Below are 13,689 nucleotides of genomic sequence, written 5' to 3'. Positions count from 1 at the left end.
ATCATCGCAATCGTAATTTCCACCACCACAATCTTCATCAAACATTACCATTTTTGCCACCGTGATCGTTGTCGTGACCGCCATCAATTACCACCACCACTACCACCATCATTGTCGTCGTCGTCGTCGTCGTCGTCGTCTCCACCTCCGCCAACAACATCAACACCAACCCTACCCCCTCCTACCAACCACTGTTTCATTTCATTATAATACATTGTTCTTGTTCTTCTTGTATATGAAAAACGAGGATATGTTTTAAATCATAGCCAAATCTTATTATTAAATTTGCACATTAAAAACAATACAGTTAAAAAACAACCATAGAACACTCATATATAAATACATTCAAACACACACACACACACACACACAACTATATTTGTATATCAAGGGAATAGCTATTCTTTTAGACACATTAAATACACAAATGTGTTTTAGTTTTATCTTTTTATCAAGCTTTAATGATATACATTTTTATATGAAGTTTCTTGCAGTAAATTTCCTAAATCCTGCGTCAACGTTTCTAGAGCTTCACAGCCTTAGCTTCGGGATGAAGTGATATTGGCATGTACTCTTTTACTCTTTTACTTGTTTCAGTCATTTGACTGTGGCCATGCTGGAGCATCGCCTTTAGTCGAGCAAATCGACCCCAGGACTTATTCTTTGTAAGCCTAGTACTTATTCTGTCGGTCTCTTTTGCCGAACCGTTAAGTTACGGGGACGTAAACACACCAGCACTGGTTGTCAAGCGATGTTGGGGGACAAATACAGACACACAAACATGTACACACACACACGCATATAATATATATATATATATATATATATACATATAAACGACGGGCTTCTTTCAGTTTCCGCCTACCAAATCTATTCACAAGGCTTTGGTCGGCACGAGGCTATAGTAGAAGATACTTGCCAAAGGTGCCACTCAGTAGGACTGAACCCGGAACCATGTGGTTCGTAAGCAAGCTACTTACCACGCAGCCACTCCTACGCCTATGTGCTGGTGTCTTTTCAGGGCAGTGGTTCTCAACCATTTTATGCTTATGGACTCCCTTTGATTCCTATTTTACTCAGATGGGCCCTTATAGCCATTTGATGCCAAAAAAAAAAAAAAAAAAAATCCTATTATATATATTTTTAAAAATTAAATATTAAAAAGAAATGTTTAAAAAATGTTAAGATATTTTGTGTATTATAGAAGTATAACAATTTATTGCACATAAACTTTAGCAACCAAATCTTATATGGACCCTTAAGAGTCGTGTAGACCCCTGTCGAGAATCACTGCGCTAGGGTAAGCAGGACGAATATGATTGGTATAGACGTTAATGTCGGAATATTAATTTTGATCATACGTTATCATTTTGGAATTTATCTTAGTTTGTGACTTTTTTATGCTGCCTCCTGTTTATTTAACAGTATGCTAAATTATATCTAATCTTGTGGAGGGATTCTGAAGATATGTTTCTATATAGTATTATCTGGGCTGCAATGAGCACTGCGTTTGGTCCTTACTGTAAGTGCAGAGTCAGACGGCGAGAGAATATAGATGTATGTAGATGTAGAAGTCGCAAAAAAAAGAAAACAAAAAAACTCTGAATAACAAATGTGTAGGAGAAGTTCTTGTTGATGAAGTCTTGGTGATTCTTATATATATATATATATATATATATATATATTATATATATATATTGTGGAGGAGCAATGGCCCAGTGGTTAGCAGCGGGCGCTCGCGGTCGTAGGATCGCGGTTTCGATCCCCAGACCGGGCGTTGTGAGTGTTTATTGAGCGAAAACACCTAAGATCCACGAGGCTCGGCAGGGATGGTGGTGATCCCTGCTGTACTCTTTCACCACAACTTTCTCTCACTCTTACTTCCTGTTTCTGTTGTACCTGTATTTCAAAGGGCCGGCCTTGTTCACTCTCTGTGTCACGCTGAATATCCCGAGAACTACGTTAAGGGTACACGTGTCTGTGGAGTGCTCAGCCACTTGCACGTTAATTTCATGAGCAAGTGTTCCGTTGATCGGATCAACCGGAACCCTCGTCGTCGTAACCGACGGAGTGCTTTTCCTCTATATATATATATTATATATATATATAATATATATATATTATATATATATATATATATATATGAATTTTTTGAAACTGGGACAGTCTTGCATGCCAGTCAAATTTATTATGTAGGGAATTTAATTTACTATTAAGTTGATAGTTGAAAATTCCTCAATAAACCATGATAGAAACGTTCTCCCTTTCCTAACTATGATAATATAAGGATGAAAATGTTTAAAACTAAATCTAATAACACTTGCTAACCCCTTAAGGATCATTTCTGTCCATGAAGAGCAAGTTAATAGATAACTTAACGCTGTTAATATAGTGCCTCAAGATGAAAGAGGAACGGGAAAATATATACCATTCTTTAATTTGTTTCAGCTATTTAACTGCGGCTATGCTGAGGCATCGCGTTGAAGAATTTCTAGTCGAATGAATCGGTCCCATAATTTTTTTTAAAGCCTTGTACTTATTTTATGCGGCTCGTTTTCCGAACTGCTAAGTTACGGGGACGTAAACACACCAACACCGGCTGTCGAGCGGAAATGGGGGACAAACACACAAACACAAACACATGTATTTGGCGGGCTTTTTTCAGTTTCCGTCTACCAAAATCCACTCGCAAGGCTTGGTTGGCCCGAGGCTATAGTAGAAAACACTTGCCCAAGGTGCTATGCAGTAGAACCTGACCCTGAATCATGTGGTTAGGAAGCAAGCTCCTTACTCTACTGCTACACCTACCCCATTCACAGTTACATTTTAAGAGAGGGAACGATGGGGTAGTACAGTGGCTGGGAGGTCAGCGCGTGCCGTTCCATTCTGATTTATATATTTGCCGTTTCCTACCATCATAGCTGAAGGGTTGAAAGAACGTCTCCAACTTTATGAAATGCTTCAAATGAATAACCAAAGGTGTTTCGTGAAGGTTTTGTAGCGGAAAAGATAGAATTAGTATTACGTGACTTGATTTAATCCAGTACAACGGATAATCAGCGGATAATCCAGTACAACGGATAATCCAGTACAAACGGATAATGTCTGGAACCACGCTTGTCGAAAAACTGCTGCTGTACCAATATGTATGTATGTATCTATGTATGTATGTATGTATACACACACACGCACGCACGCATAAACAGACATACATGCACACGAAGATGTGTATATCTAGCTAAGGACAGGTGGTAACATTTTCAGTTGATAACACCTCAAGGCTAGAACTAAAATCTGAAAACAACTTCTGAGAGTTTCTACTTACAGTAGAGTATACTCTGATAGCACTTTCTCTATTAGTAAATCAAAATATTGGTTGACTTTTTTGCTAATGCTGTTTGTTTGTTGAGTGAAGCGGTCTTCGTCCCAGTGAGAGAAGTCCGAAACGTGGTCCTTTGCTATTCGTAAGACCCGCAGAAGAGAAAGCAGGTCAACTCCCGACACCGAGAGCATCGCCGGATGGATGAATGCGCATCCAGGCTCGGTGGTTGCGTAGGAAGTCGGGGACAAGAAACAGGATGAAAGAGTGAGAGGAAGTTGGAGCGAAAGAGTACAACAGGGGTCGCCACCAACCACTGCCGGAGCCTCGTGGAGCTTTAGGTGTTTTCGCTCAATAAACACACACAACGCCCGGTCTGGGAATCGAAACCGCGAGTCCGCTGCCCTAACCACTGGGCCATTGCGCCTCCACTGCTAATGCTGTTTAATCTCTCGGCCTAACAATCATTTTGAGGAAGACTGAGGTCCTGCACCAGCCAGCAACTGACACCCTAAACAGGGTTCTGTTCTCATGATAGACCATAGTGCTCGAAATGCTATAGCAAAATTCTGCTATCTGGTAAGTATCCTGTCGAACATTGCCCGACTAGACGACGAGATCACCCAACAATTGTTTAAGACAAGCTCAGCTTTCAGTAGACTCCAGCACAGACAGTAGAAAGAAAATGGCGTCTACCTAGCCACAAAAATCAAAGTGTGCCAAGAAGCAGTGCTTAAGTCTCTCGCATAAGGTTATGAAACTTGAACACTGTAGAGGCACTACATTAAATAGCTAGACTCATTCCATTTCTGCTGCTTTCGTTCAATTTGTAACATCAAGGGACAAGACAAAGTTGCCTGCATAGAGGTTTTTCCAAGATGTAACATTATTGGCATAGAGAGCCTTCTTGTCAAAGTGCACTTGAGGTAAATAGGCTTTGTGGTAAACCTGGAAGATACTTGCTCACCTAAAGCCCTCTTCTAAGGTTAGTTTAACTCTGGTGTCAGGGAGCGAGGCTATCCACTGCAGATACTCTGAAGACTTGCCTGAATACTTGCAAGATAAACCTGAAGACACGAGAATCGGAAGTACTGAATAGAGCACAATAGATAAGCTCTTGCTACCAAGCTATCTCCGACTTTGAGGCAGTCAAGTTCAACACCCTAAAAGGAAAAAAGAGTCCGGTATAAAACCAGGCGCAATCTAACCCAAAACGATCCGGAGACTCCTACTGCAACGTCTGCAAACGGGTCAGCAAATCACCGATAGACCTGAATACTTACATGAAACAATACGATAAAACAATGTACTAAGACTACTGTACAGCCGTGTATTGCTCATTCATCGATGCGACATAAGAGTCCAGCACTTACTCTCTGTCTGTCTGTCTGTCTGTCTGTCTGTCTCTCTCTCACTCACACACACACACACACACACACACACACACACACACACACAAACACACTCTCACACACACACACAAAAACAAACACACATTCACAAATGTATATATATTATATAAAATCTGTTCTGTCTGTGTGTGTGTGTCTTCCAGGATCTCGGGCATCCTCCATCGGATTGCACTCCAATTTGATACGTAGATACCGACGGTATCAGGGCGTGTGTAAGTCTTGAAAAAATTACAAAAATCGATTCCAGGTGAGAATGCGATCGATAAAGCCGTGGAAACGTGTATTTGTACGCGCAAGTACATCAGTCGAAATCCGTCTTTTGCTGGTCTCTCAAATTTAGGTTAAATCAGTGTTTCTCAAAGGGAAGGCCTATGGGACGGTCGGACAAGTTGTTTTGAGAAAATTCGGTTTAAATGTTTGACAACTCAGCACTGTCCATTGGACGGGGGCGTTTTGCTCGTCTATATATATGTATGAATATATATTGTCCTAGGTGTGACATTAAACTGCAACTAGTGGTGAGGTTCCTGTTCGGGAATTCTGGAATTGTGGGGAGCATGGAGTAACCCCTTAATTACTGTTACTCGCTGGTCCGCTCTAATCTTGAACAGTAGTAGCTGTCAGGGGTTGAGGAGGCTCCTGTAATTTTCTGAGGAAGGCAACTCTTCTAGGAGAAAGATACTTTGATATAAAATTTGCAGTCAAAATAGCGCCAGTCATCTTGCAGCTTGTCAATGGAACCTACTATGGTGACTGAGAGACTGGCAAAAATCATGTACAAGCTTCTGTCATTTAAATTGAGTGATGTGTAGATATATAAGTTTGAGATGCTTATCATTTGACAAGATAAAGCAATCATTATGTCTATCTATCTATCTATCTATCTATCTATCTATCTATCTATCTATCTATCTATCTATCTATCTATCTATCAATCTATCTATCTATCTTTTATTTGTTTCAGTCACTTGACTGCAGCCATCCTGGAGCACTGCCTTTAGTCGAACAAATCGACCTCTGGCCATTTTCTTGTAAGCCTAGTACTTATTCTATGGTCTCTTTTGCCGAACCGCTAAGTTACGGGTTAACACACCAAAATCGCTTGTCAAGTGATGGTGGTGGGGGGACAGACACAGACACACAAGCATGCATATATATATATATATATATATATATATATATAAATATTTAAATCAGTAAGCCCTGCCAATATATACATATATATATAAATATATATATATATATATAATATATATATATATATATATATATATATACACGACGGGCTTCTTTCAGTTTCCGTCTACCAAATCAACTCACAAGGCTTTGGTCGGCCGAAGGCTATAGTAGAAGACACTTGCCCAAGGTTCCACGCAGTGGGACTGAACCCGGGATTATGTGGTTGGGAACCAAGCTACTTACCACACAGCCACATATAAAATCTTTTATCTTTTACTTCTTTCATTCATAAAACTGCGTCTATACTGAGACACTATTTTGAAGAGTTTAGTCGAACAAATCAATACCAGTATGTTAGTCGCTTTTGCCGAATCGCTACGTTACAGGGATACTTGCTCAAAGTACAATGCAGTGCGATTGAACCCAGAAACGTGGTTGGGAAGCAAACTTCATACTACACAGGTGCACTTGCGCCTATACACACACTTATACACACACACACACACACACACACACACACACACACACACACACATCCTTAAAGATTTGGGGAAACTTTTTGATTCAGTCACATTTGAAAAAATATTTTCTTTAATAAAAACTATCAATTATATTTAAAAAAACGTTCTTAGGAAAACACACCTGATTAACACTGACCTTATGCTAAGAGGTTTGCGTGTAAGCGCTTTCACTAAAAACAAACTACTTCTTTATGGGTTACCTTATAACACGTGTGTTTGAAGATCTGAAACTAGAGAAAAGCGTTTATTCAAAGTGTCCTTTTTATAAAGTTTGTGTTAATTTGCGTTTTTGAAAGTTATTTTATATAAATTAATATTTCTCAATATAAGAAAATCTTTATATACATTGAGAGTTCAGGGGTTCAAGTGAATCAGGTACCTAAATTATAATGTACCAAGTTCACATCAAAGAAATAGCAATCGTTTACAAAACAAAATTAGAGGAACGTATATACTGAAGTACAGTTGGATTAATTTTCGCACGATAACTCTATTCATCAAAAAAAAAACTAGTTTGAAACAGCTGTAGTAAATGAACCAATTTCCACCTGTTGTTATATATATATATACGTATATATATATATACTTTTTATCTTATATTAAACTTTTTAATACTTTTTGATAGTTATATATATTTAATAAATAAAAAAATATTTAAAAAATAAATATTAAAAAAAAATTATAAATATAAATTAATAATTTTAATTTTAAATTTAAATGATTTAAATTTTTATATTTTATATATTATATTGATTATTTTTATTTTTATGTTTTGGTTTATGTTTTTCACTGTTTTATTTGCCTAATAGTGGTTTTATCTCTAATTATATATATATGTATATATATATATATATATATATATATATATATATATATATTAATATATATATATATATATATAGATTATCTATTCTCTTTCTCTTTCTCTTTTACTTGTTTCAGTCATTTGACTGCGGCCATGCTGGAGCACCGCCTTTAATCGAGCAACTCGACCCCGGGACTTATTCTTTTGTAAGCCCAGTACTTATTCTATCGGTCTCTTTTGCCGAACCGCTATATATATATATGAATGAATGTATGTTTTTATATATGTATACATACATACATACATACATACATACATACATACAGAGATTGATGGATGAATAGATATACAGACAGACAGACAAAACTATGTAATTAAGCATGCCGGCGTTTAAGTGTATGCGTGTGTACACAGACATATTCCTAGGCGACCTTGATACGTTAGTTAGAATGTCGATGTTGATGTATCTACATAATTATGTCGCTCTATGATAATCAATTCTGCCGTAAGTATTGGAAAATAGATTAATTTTATATATAGACAGTCCAGCTTCTCACCTATATTATTGTATTATGTAGCACTCTTCTCATTTAATGTAGCGGTTCTCAGTTTCTTTTCCGATTCGTTGTTGTTGTTGTTAATGGTGATAATGGGGATAGTGACGGATGGTGGATGGTGTTGGTGGGGTTGGTGAAAATAGTGTTGATGTAGTGGCGTTGGTGGTGCTGATAATGACGTGGATAATGGCCACGCCGTCGTTGGTAGTGTTCGTGATGACAATGGTATCATGGTGTTGGTGATAATGGTGTTTGTTGATAGTGATGATGATGATGGTGTTGGTGTTGAAGGTGATAATGGTGTTGATGATGATGGTGATGATAATGTGTGGTGTTGATGGTGGTGTGATGGTGATGATGATAATAATGTGTGGTGTTGATGGTGGTGGTAGTAGTATTAGTATTAGTTTTAGTAGTAGTAGTGTTTTGTGGTGGTGGTGGTGGTGGTGGTGGTGGTAGTAGTAGTAGTAGTAGTAGTAGCAGTTGTTGTAGTGGTGGTGGTGTTAATGATGATGTTGGTCTTGCTGTTGTGGTGGTGGTGTTAGCTTTAGAGAAAGAAGGAGAGCGAGGAAGGGAGATGGGATTACCAGAAGTTTTTTGTGGCTGAGAGTGGTGCTGCTGTTGCTGTTGCTGTTGAGCGAACGGTCTTCGTCCCAGTGCTCGCAAGATAGAAGTCCGAAACGTGGTCCTTTGCTATTCGTAAGACCCGCAGAAGAGAAAGCAGGTCAACCCCCGATACCGAGATCATCGACAGATGGATGAATGCGCATCCAGGCTCAGCGGTTGCGTAGGAAGTCGGGGACAAGAAGCAGGAAGAAAGAGAGGGAGAAAGTTGGAGCGAAAGAGTACAACAGGGGTCGCCACCAACCACTGCCGGAGCCTCGTGGAGCTTAAGGTGTTTTCGCTCAATAAACACACACAACGCCCGGTCTGGGAATCGAAACCGCGATCCGTTGCTGCTGTAGCTTCTGCTGCTTCTTCAGTAGTTGATGTTGTGATGGTTGAAGCGTTATTTGCAGTTAAGGGGGTTTCCACGTTGTCTTTTTTTATGGTAATATACGTTCTCGCGGTTGGTGCTACTGCATGTGCAGCACCTGTGTCTCCTCTCATTCACCACAACTCTTATTTGTTTTCCACTCATCGAAAGTCAGTGATCTTCAAGAATTTCACATGAGCCAGTAGCGTCTGGAATATGAGACATCTAAGCTCAGTATTTTGGCGCCGCCTGCTTGGTATCACTGATTCGACGCTGACTTATTCGACATCAGACAATTGCGTTTCTTTCGTTCTCTCCCCCTCTTTCTCCACTTGTCTCTGTCTCTCTTTGTGAGTATATTTCTCTGAGTGTCTGAAGAGAAGGAAAACGTTTTTGTCAATCGTGTTCAATATATAAATTGTAATTAAGGCGGCGAGCTGGTAGAGTCGTTAGCACACTGGGCAAAATACTTAGCGGTATTTCGTCTGCCGTTACGTTCTGAGTTCAAATTCCGCCGAGGTCGACTTTGCCCTTCATCCTTTCGGGGTCGATTAAATAAGTACCAGTTACGCACTGGGGTCGATATAATCGACTTAATTCGTTTGTCTGTCCTTGTTTGTCCTCTCTGAGTTTAGCCCCTTGTGGGTAGTAAAGAAATAGGTATTTCTTCCGACTTTTACGTTCTGAGTTTAAATGCCGCCGGGGTCGACTATGCCTTTCATCGTTTTCAGGGTCGATAGAATACATACCAGTTAAGTACTAGGGTCGAGATAACCGACTAATCCACTTCCCCGAAATTGCTGGCCTTGTGCCAAAATTTGATGTCGATGTATAAATTGTGATCCCTCTCTCCCTCTCTTTCTCGCACCCGTTTATCTGTATGTGTGCATATATTTCTATGAACGCGCGTGTATGAGTGCGTGCGTGCGTGCGTGCGTGCGTGCGTGCGTGCGTGCGTGCGTGCGTGCGTGCGTGCGTGCGTGTGTGTGTGTGTGTGTGTGTGTGTGTGTGTGTGTTTATTTGCCTCCTGCGCCATCTGTAGCCGTTCAAGAGATCTCCATTTCCAGCGACTTCGAGGGCCACCTCCCAGTGGTGTCGGGCGTCAACGAAGAGCCCTCGACTACAACATGATGACAAAAGTTTTTTTTTTCCAAGGTCTGGGGTCTCCCGCCCCTAAGCCCTAGATCATCACCTAATCACCCTTACCCGTATTGTTGCTTAACAACAACAACAACAACAACAGCGCCAGCTGTACCAACTCATCAGCGTGCAAACAGCTGTAGCCAACCGTCTAATTCCGTATCACCTGGAGCCCTGTTTAAAGTTCAGATCCATTATTGCAACCTGTTGATTTGGTTTTGATAACTTTCCTCACCTCTATCTTCAATATCATTTCTCTATAACTCTGTTTCTGTGGGGGTTGCATTTCGTTTAGCGGGATTTCGCCACACCATTCTCTGTATAGAACTGAAAAGCCTACAATAGTCGAGAACCTCTCGGTCTAATTACGCAGGTTTGCCTGTTGCTCACTTAGTTTTCCGTCTCACAAATCTGTAAAAAATTGATCTTCTCTATTTCTCTTCTATATTTAACCCCAAAGCAACGCAGGCCTTGTTGCTTTTTCTAGAACATCTCTTTTTAATGAGCGAGTAATCCACCCAGCATTTAGCAAACGAGATCCCAGTTTTTATGGAGGTGGCAAGTGTTGCTATTGGTGGTGGTGGTGTTGGTGCTGCTGGTGTTAATTCCAGTTGTTTTTTTTTTATATATTCTGCTAGTGCTGGTTTCCATATTATTCATGACAAAAGTATTATGTTGCTGCTTGTGATGGAGGTTTTCTTGTGTTGTTGTTGCTGTTGCCGGACGTATAGATGTTTTATATTACAGTAAGAGATGATAGTAATTATGATGGTTGTGTTATTTTTGCTCATATTACAAAAAAAAATTTTAAATAAAAAAAATAGCCAAAGGGGAGATAAGCTCTCTTTCATGAAGATGAAAGCGAGTTCCTTTCTACTTCTCTTTCTCTCGCCAGCCTTTCTTCGTCACGTAATGCCATTTTAAGTCTTATTTTATTATATTTTCAAAATAGTTACAAACAATTAGTTTCTTTAATGAATTCATCCTGTTATAAGCCGAAAGAATTAACGACTAATTTCTGCTCACGGTTATTCTGCAACAAATGCACAACAAAAATATACCATAACAAATCCCTAATCAGACATGGAAAGAACAATTCATTTTAAAACTTACAAGCAAAACGTGACTTGTGTTCACACCACTACAAGTTGTAGTGACACGACCAGGTAGCGACGGTGCTACATTGGAAACTGTGCGAAAAGTGGGGACTAGAGGGAGGCAAGAGGTGGTATGAACACAGACTGCAGAGAGTAGCAGAGTCGGAGACTAGCAAAATCCTCCGGTATTTCCCATCCAAACAGATCAGGTGCTAGAACATAACAGACCGGATTTAGTGGTGGTGGACAAGGTGCACCACATATGCTATATATTTGATGTTGCATGCTCCTTTGACCCACAAATGGTTAAGAAGGAAGATGAAAAGATAGATAGCTACAACCCTCTTAAGTACGAAATAGCCCGGCTATGGAAAATGAAGAAGGTGAAGATAGTGCCAATTATTGTTGGGTTCTTGGGGACGATATCAGAAGGCATCAAGAGGAATATAAAGGAAATTGGAACAGAGTGCCCAGTAGAACTGTTGCGAACGGTTTGCTTCCTTGATGCGGCCAGAATAATCAGGAAAGTATTAGCTGAAAAGGATAGCATGGTACCATATGCAAGACTCCAGGAGCCCCCAAAAAACCTGTGATAAAGAGAAAATAATAATAATAATAATAATAATGATAATGATAATAATAATAATAATAATAATACTAATACTAATAATAATAATAATAATAATATAATAATAATAATAATAATAATAATAATAATCCTTTCTACTAAATTTATCGATCCCGAACGGATGAAAGGCAAAGTTGACTGCGGTGGAATTTGATCTTCGAATGTAAGGACGGACGAAATGCCGCTAAGCATTATTATTATAATCATAATAATAATAATAATAATAATAATAATAATAATAATAATTTTTTGTCCCACAAGCATCACACACATCAGTGTTTTCAATTGCATGGCAAAAAAAAATGTTTTCAATTGCACAGTACCTTACCTGTAAGCCTCTTAAGATGCGAAATCTTGCTGTACCTTGACGTCTCTGGTTGAGACTTGGATGCAACTCGTATAAACTAAAGCAAAACCGAGACATAATAATAATAATGATAATGATAATAATAATAATAATAATAATAATAATAATAATAATAATAATAATAATAATAATAGAATAGCAAATACTCATAAAAGACCAACGTGACAAGGAAAAGTCAAGACGTAATTCGATTCTCTCTGATCTGATTTAGAAACATTGAAAAACTTATGGCAACAATCATAATATAAAAACATCAAAGAGAAAGATAACGAGAAAGCATGAATTAAAGTCGGAACAGAAATTTGCTGAAGTAGTGGAGAAGATAAAATAAAAAAAAAAATGCTGGTCAAAGCCGTACGTATACGCTGCTTCGAAAAACGATCAAGGTTCTTCAAAGATAACAGCATGTTTAAAAATATTGGGTTGTCCGGAAAGTTCGTGCCGATTTATAGTAGCTTACCTTTCGACTTATTTTAGAACATGGTTGAGTCCGTAAAATAGAATTTGACTACACCTCCATTTAGAGCAGCACAGTTTAAGCTATCTTTTCGTGGAAGAAGGTTTATGTTCCTATAACCTGTGTTAATTCTGTAACCCCTTAAAATGGAAGATAAGAAAGTTCATTTTCGGCACTTGATGCTTTGGGAACCAGACAAAAATTGCTGCAGCTCGGCTGGGATGTATTACCCCACCCTCCATATTCACCAGATATTGCTCCTTCGGATTTCCACTTATTCAGGTTTCTGCAGAATAGTCTTAATGGTAATAATTTCAATTCCTTGGATGACGTAAAAAGATACCTTGATGAATTCTTTGCCATGAAACCACCTCAATTCTGGGAAGAGGGTATTTTCAAGTTAAAGGAAAGATGGAGACGCATTGTGCAGTAAAATGGTTCATATTTGGTTGATTAAAAATTTAATGGCAAGTATTTATTGACCTTTTTCTTTCCTTTAAAAATCGGCACGAACTTTCCGGACAACCCAATAATTCGAAGAAATTCTATAAGCGCATTGAAAAGAGCAACATCAAAATAGAAGTACCGTTCAGAGCATGAAATACTGGAGTTCTGGTGGAAAATTTGGGCAGAAGAGAAGAAGTACAACTGTGATGTCCTGTTGATTAAAAGACAAAAAGAAAACACCGAGCTTATAGAAGAGCAAATATGAAAAGCGATAAGTGTAGAAAATGTCAGACTCACGTTCAAAAAGTTCGTAAATGGAAGTCACCTGGTATGGATAAGATTCCAAACTATTGTTTCAAGGTGTTTACAAACTCACACAAGAAACTAACTTGTTGTTACAACAATTATGAAAGAAGCGCAGATAACCCCTGAATGGCTGGTCAATTGTATCACATTTTTGCTCCCTCAAAATGAAGAAACAGAAAACCCTAAGAACTACATAATCATAATATTCCTTACAACAATGTATAAAACCCTTACATCTCTCCTAATAGAACACACATGTGCCTGTCTTATTTAACATCTTTCCTTATGATCAAAAATGATGTAAACGTAGGTCTTATGGATGCAGGCATCAATTGTTAATTCAGAAAATGATTTTTGAAAATTGTCATAGCAGGAAAATACATCTCACAGTGGCCTGGATAGACTACAAGAAGGCTTTTGATAGTCCTCCTCACAGCAGGATAAAATCAGGAATTTTGTATCTCACACCATGAAGCCA

The 13,689-nt window shown here is 38.7% G+C and overlaps 1 protein-coding gene across 1 annotated transcript in view; it reads right to left on the bottom strand.

The window, feature by feature from the left end:
* LOC115217593 (kinesin-related protein 3-like) overlaps positions 1-13,689 on the bottom strand; it is a 35,932-nt gene that overhangs the window by 11,744 nt on the left and 10,499 nt on the right. Inside the window, exon 2 of the mRNA XM_036507652.1 lies at positions 9,208-9,214. Within this exon, the coding sequence (XP_036363545.1) occupies positions 9,208-9,214 (7 nt within the window). The remainder of the gene's footprint in view (positions 1-9,207; positions 9,215-13,689) is intronic.

The sequence above is a fragment of the Octopus sinensis genome, linkage group LG11 (genome assembly GCF_006345805.1).
Source record: "Octopus sinensis linkage group LG11, ASM634580v1, whole genome shotgun sequence".
Classification (NCBI taxonomy): Eukaryota; Metazoa; Mollusca; class Cephalopoda; order Octopoda; family Octopodidae; genus Octopus; species Octopus sinensis.
This window is presented reverse-complemented; position numbering and strand designations above follow the sequence as displayed.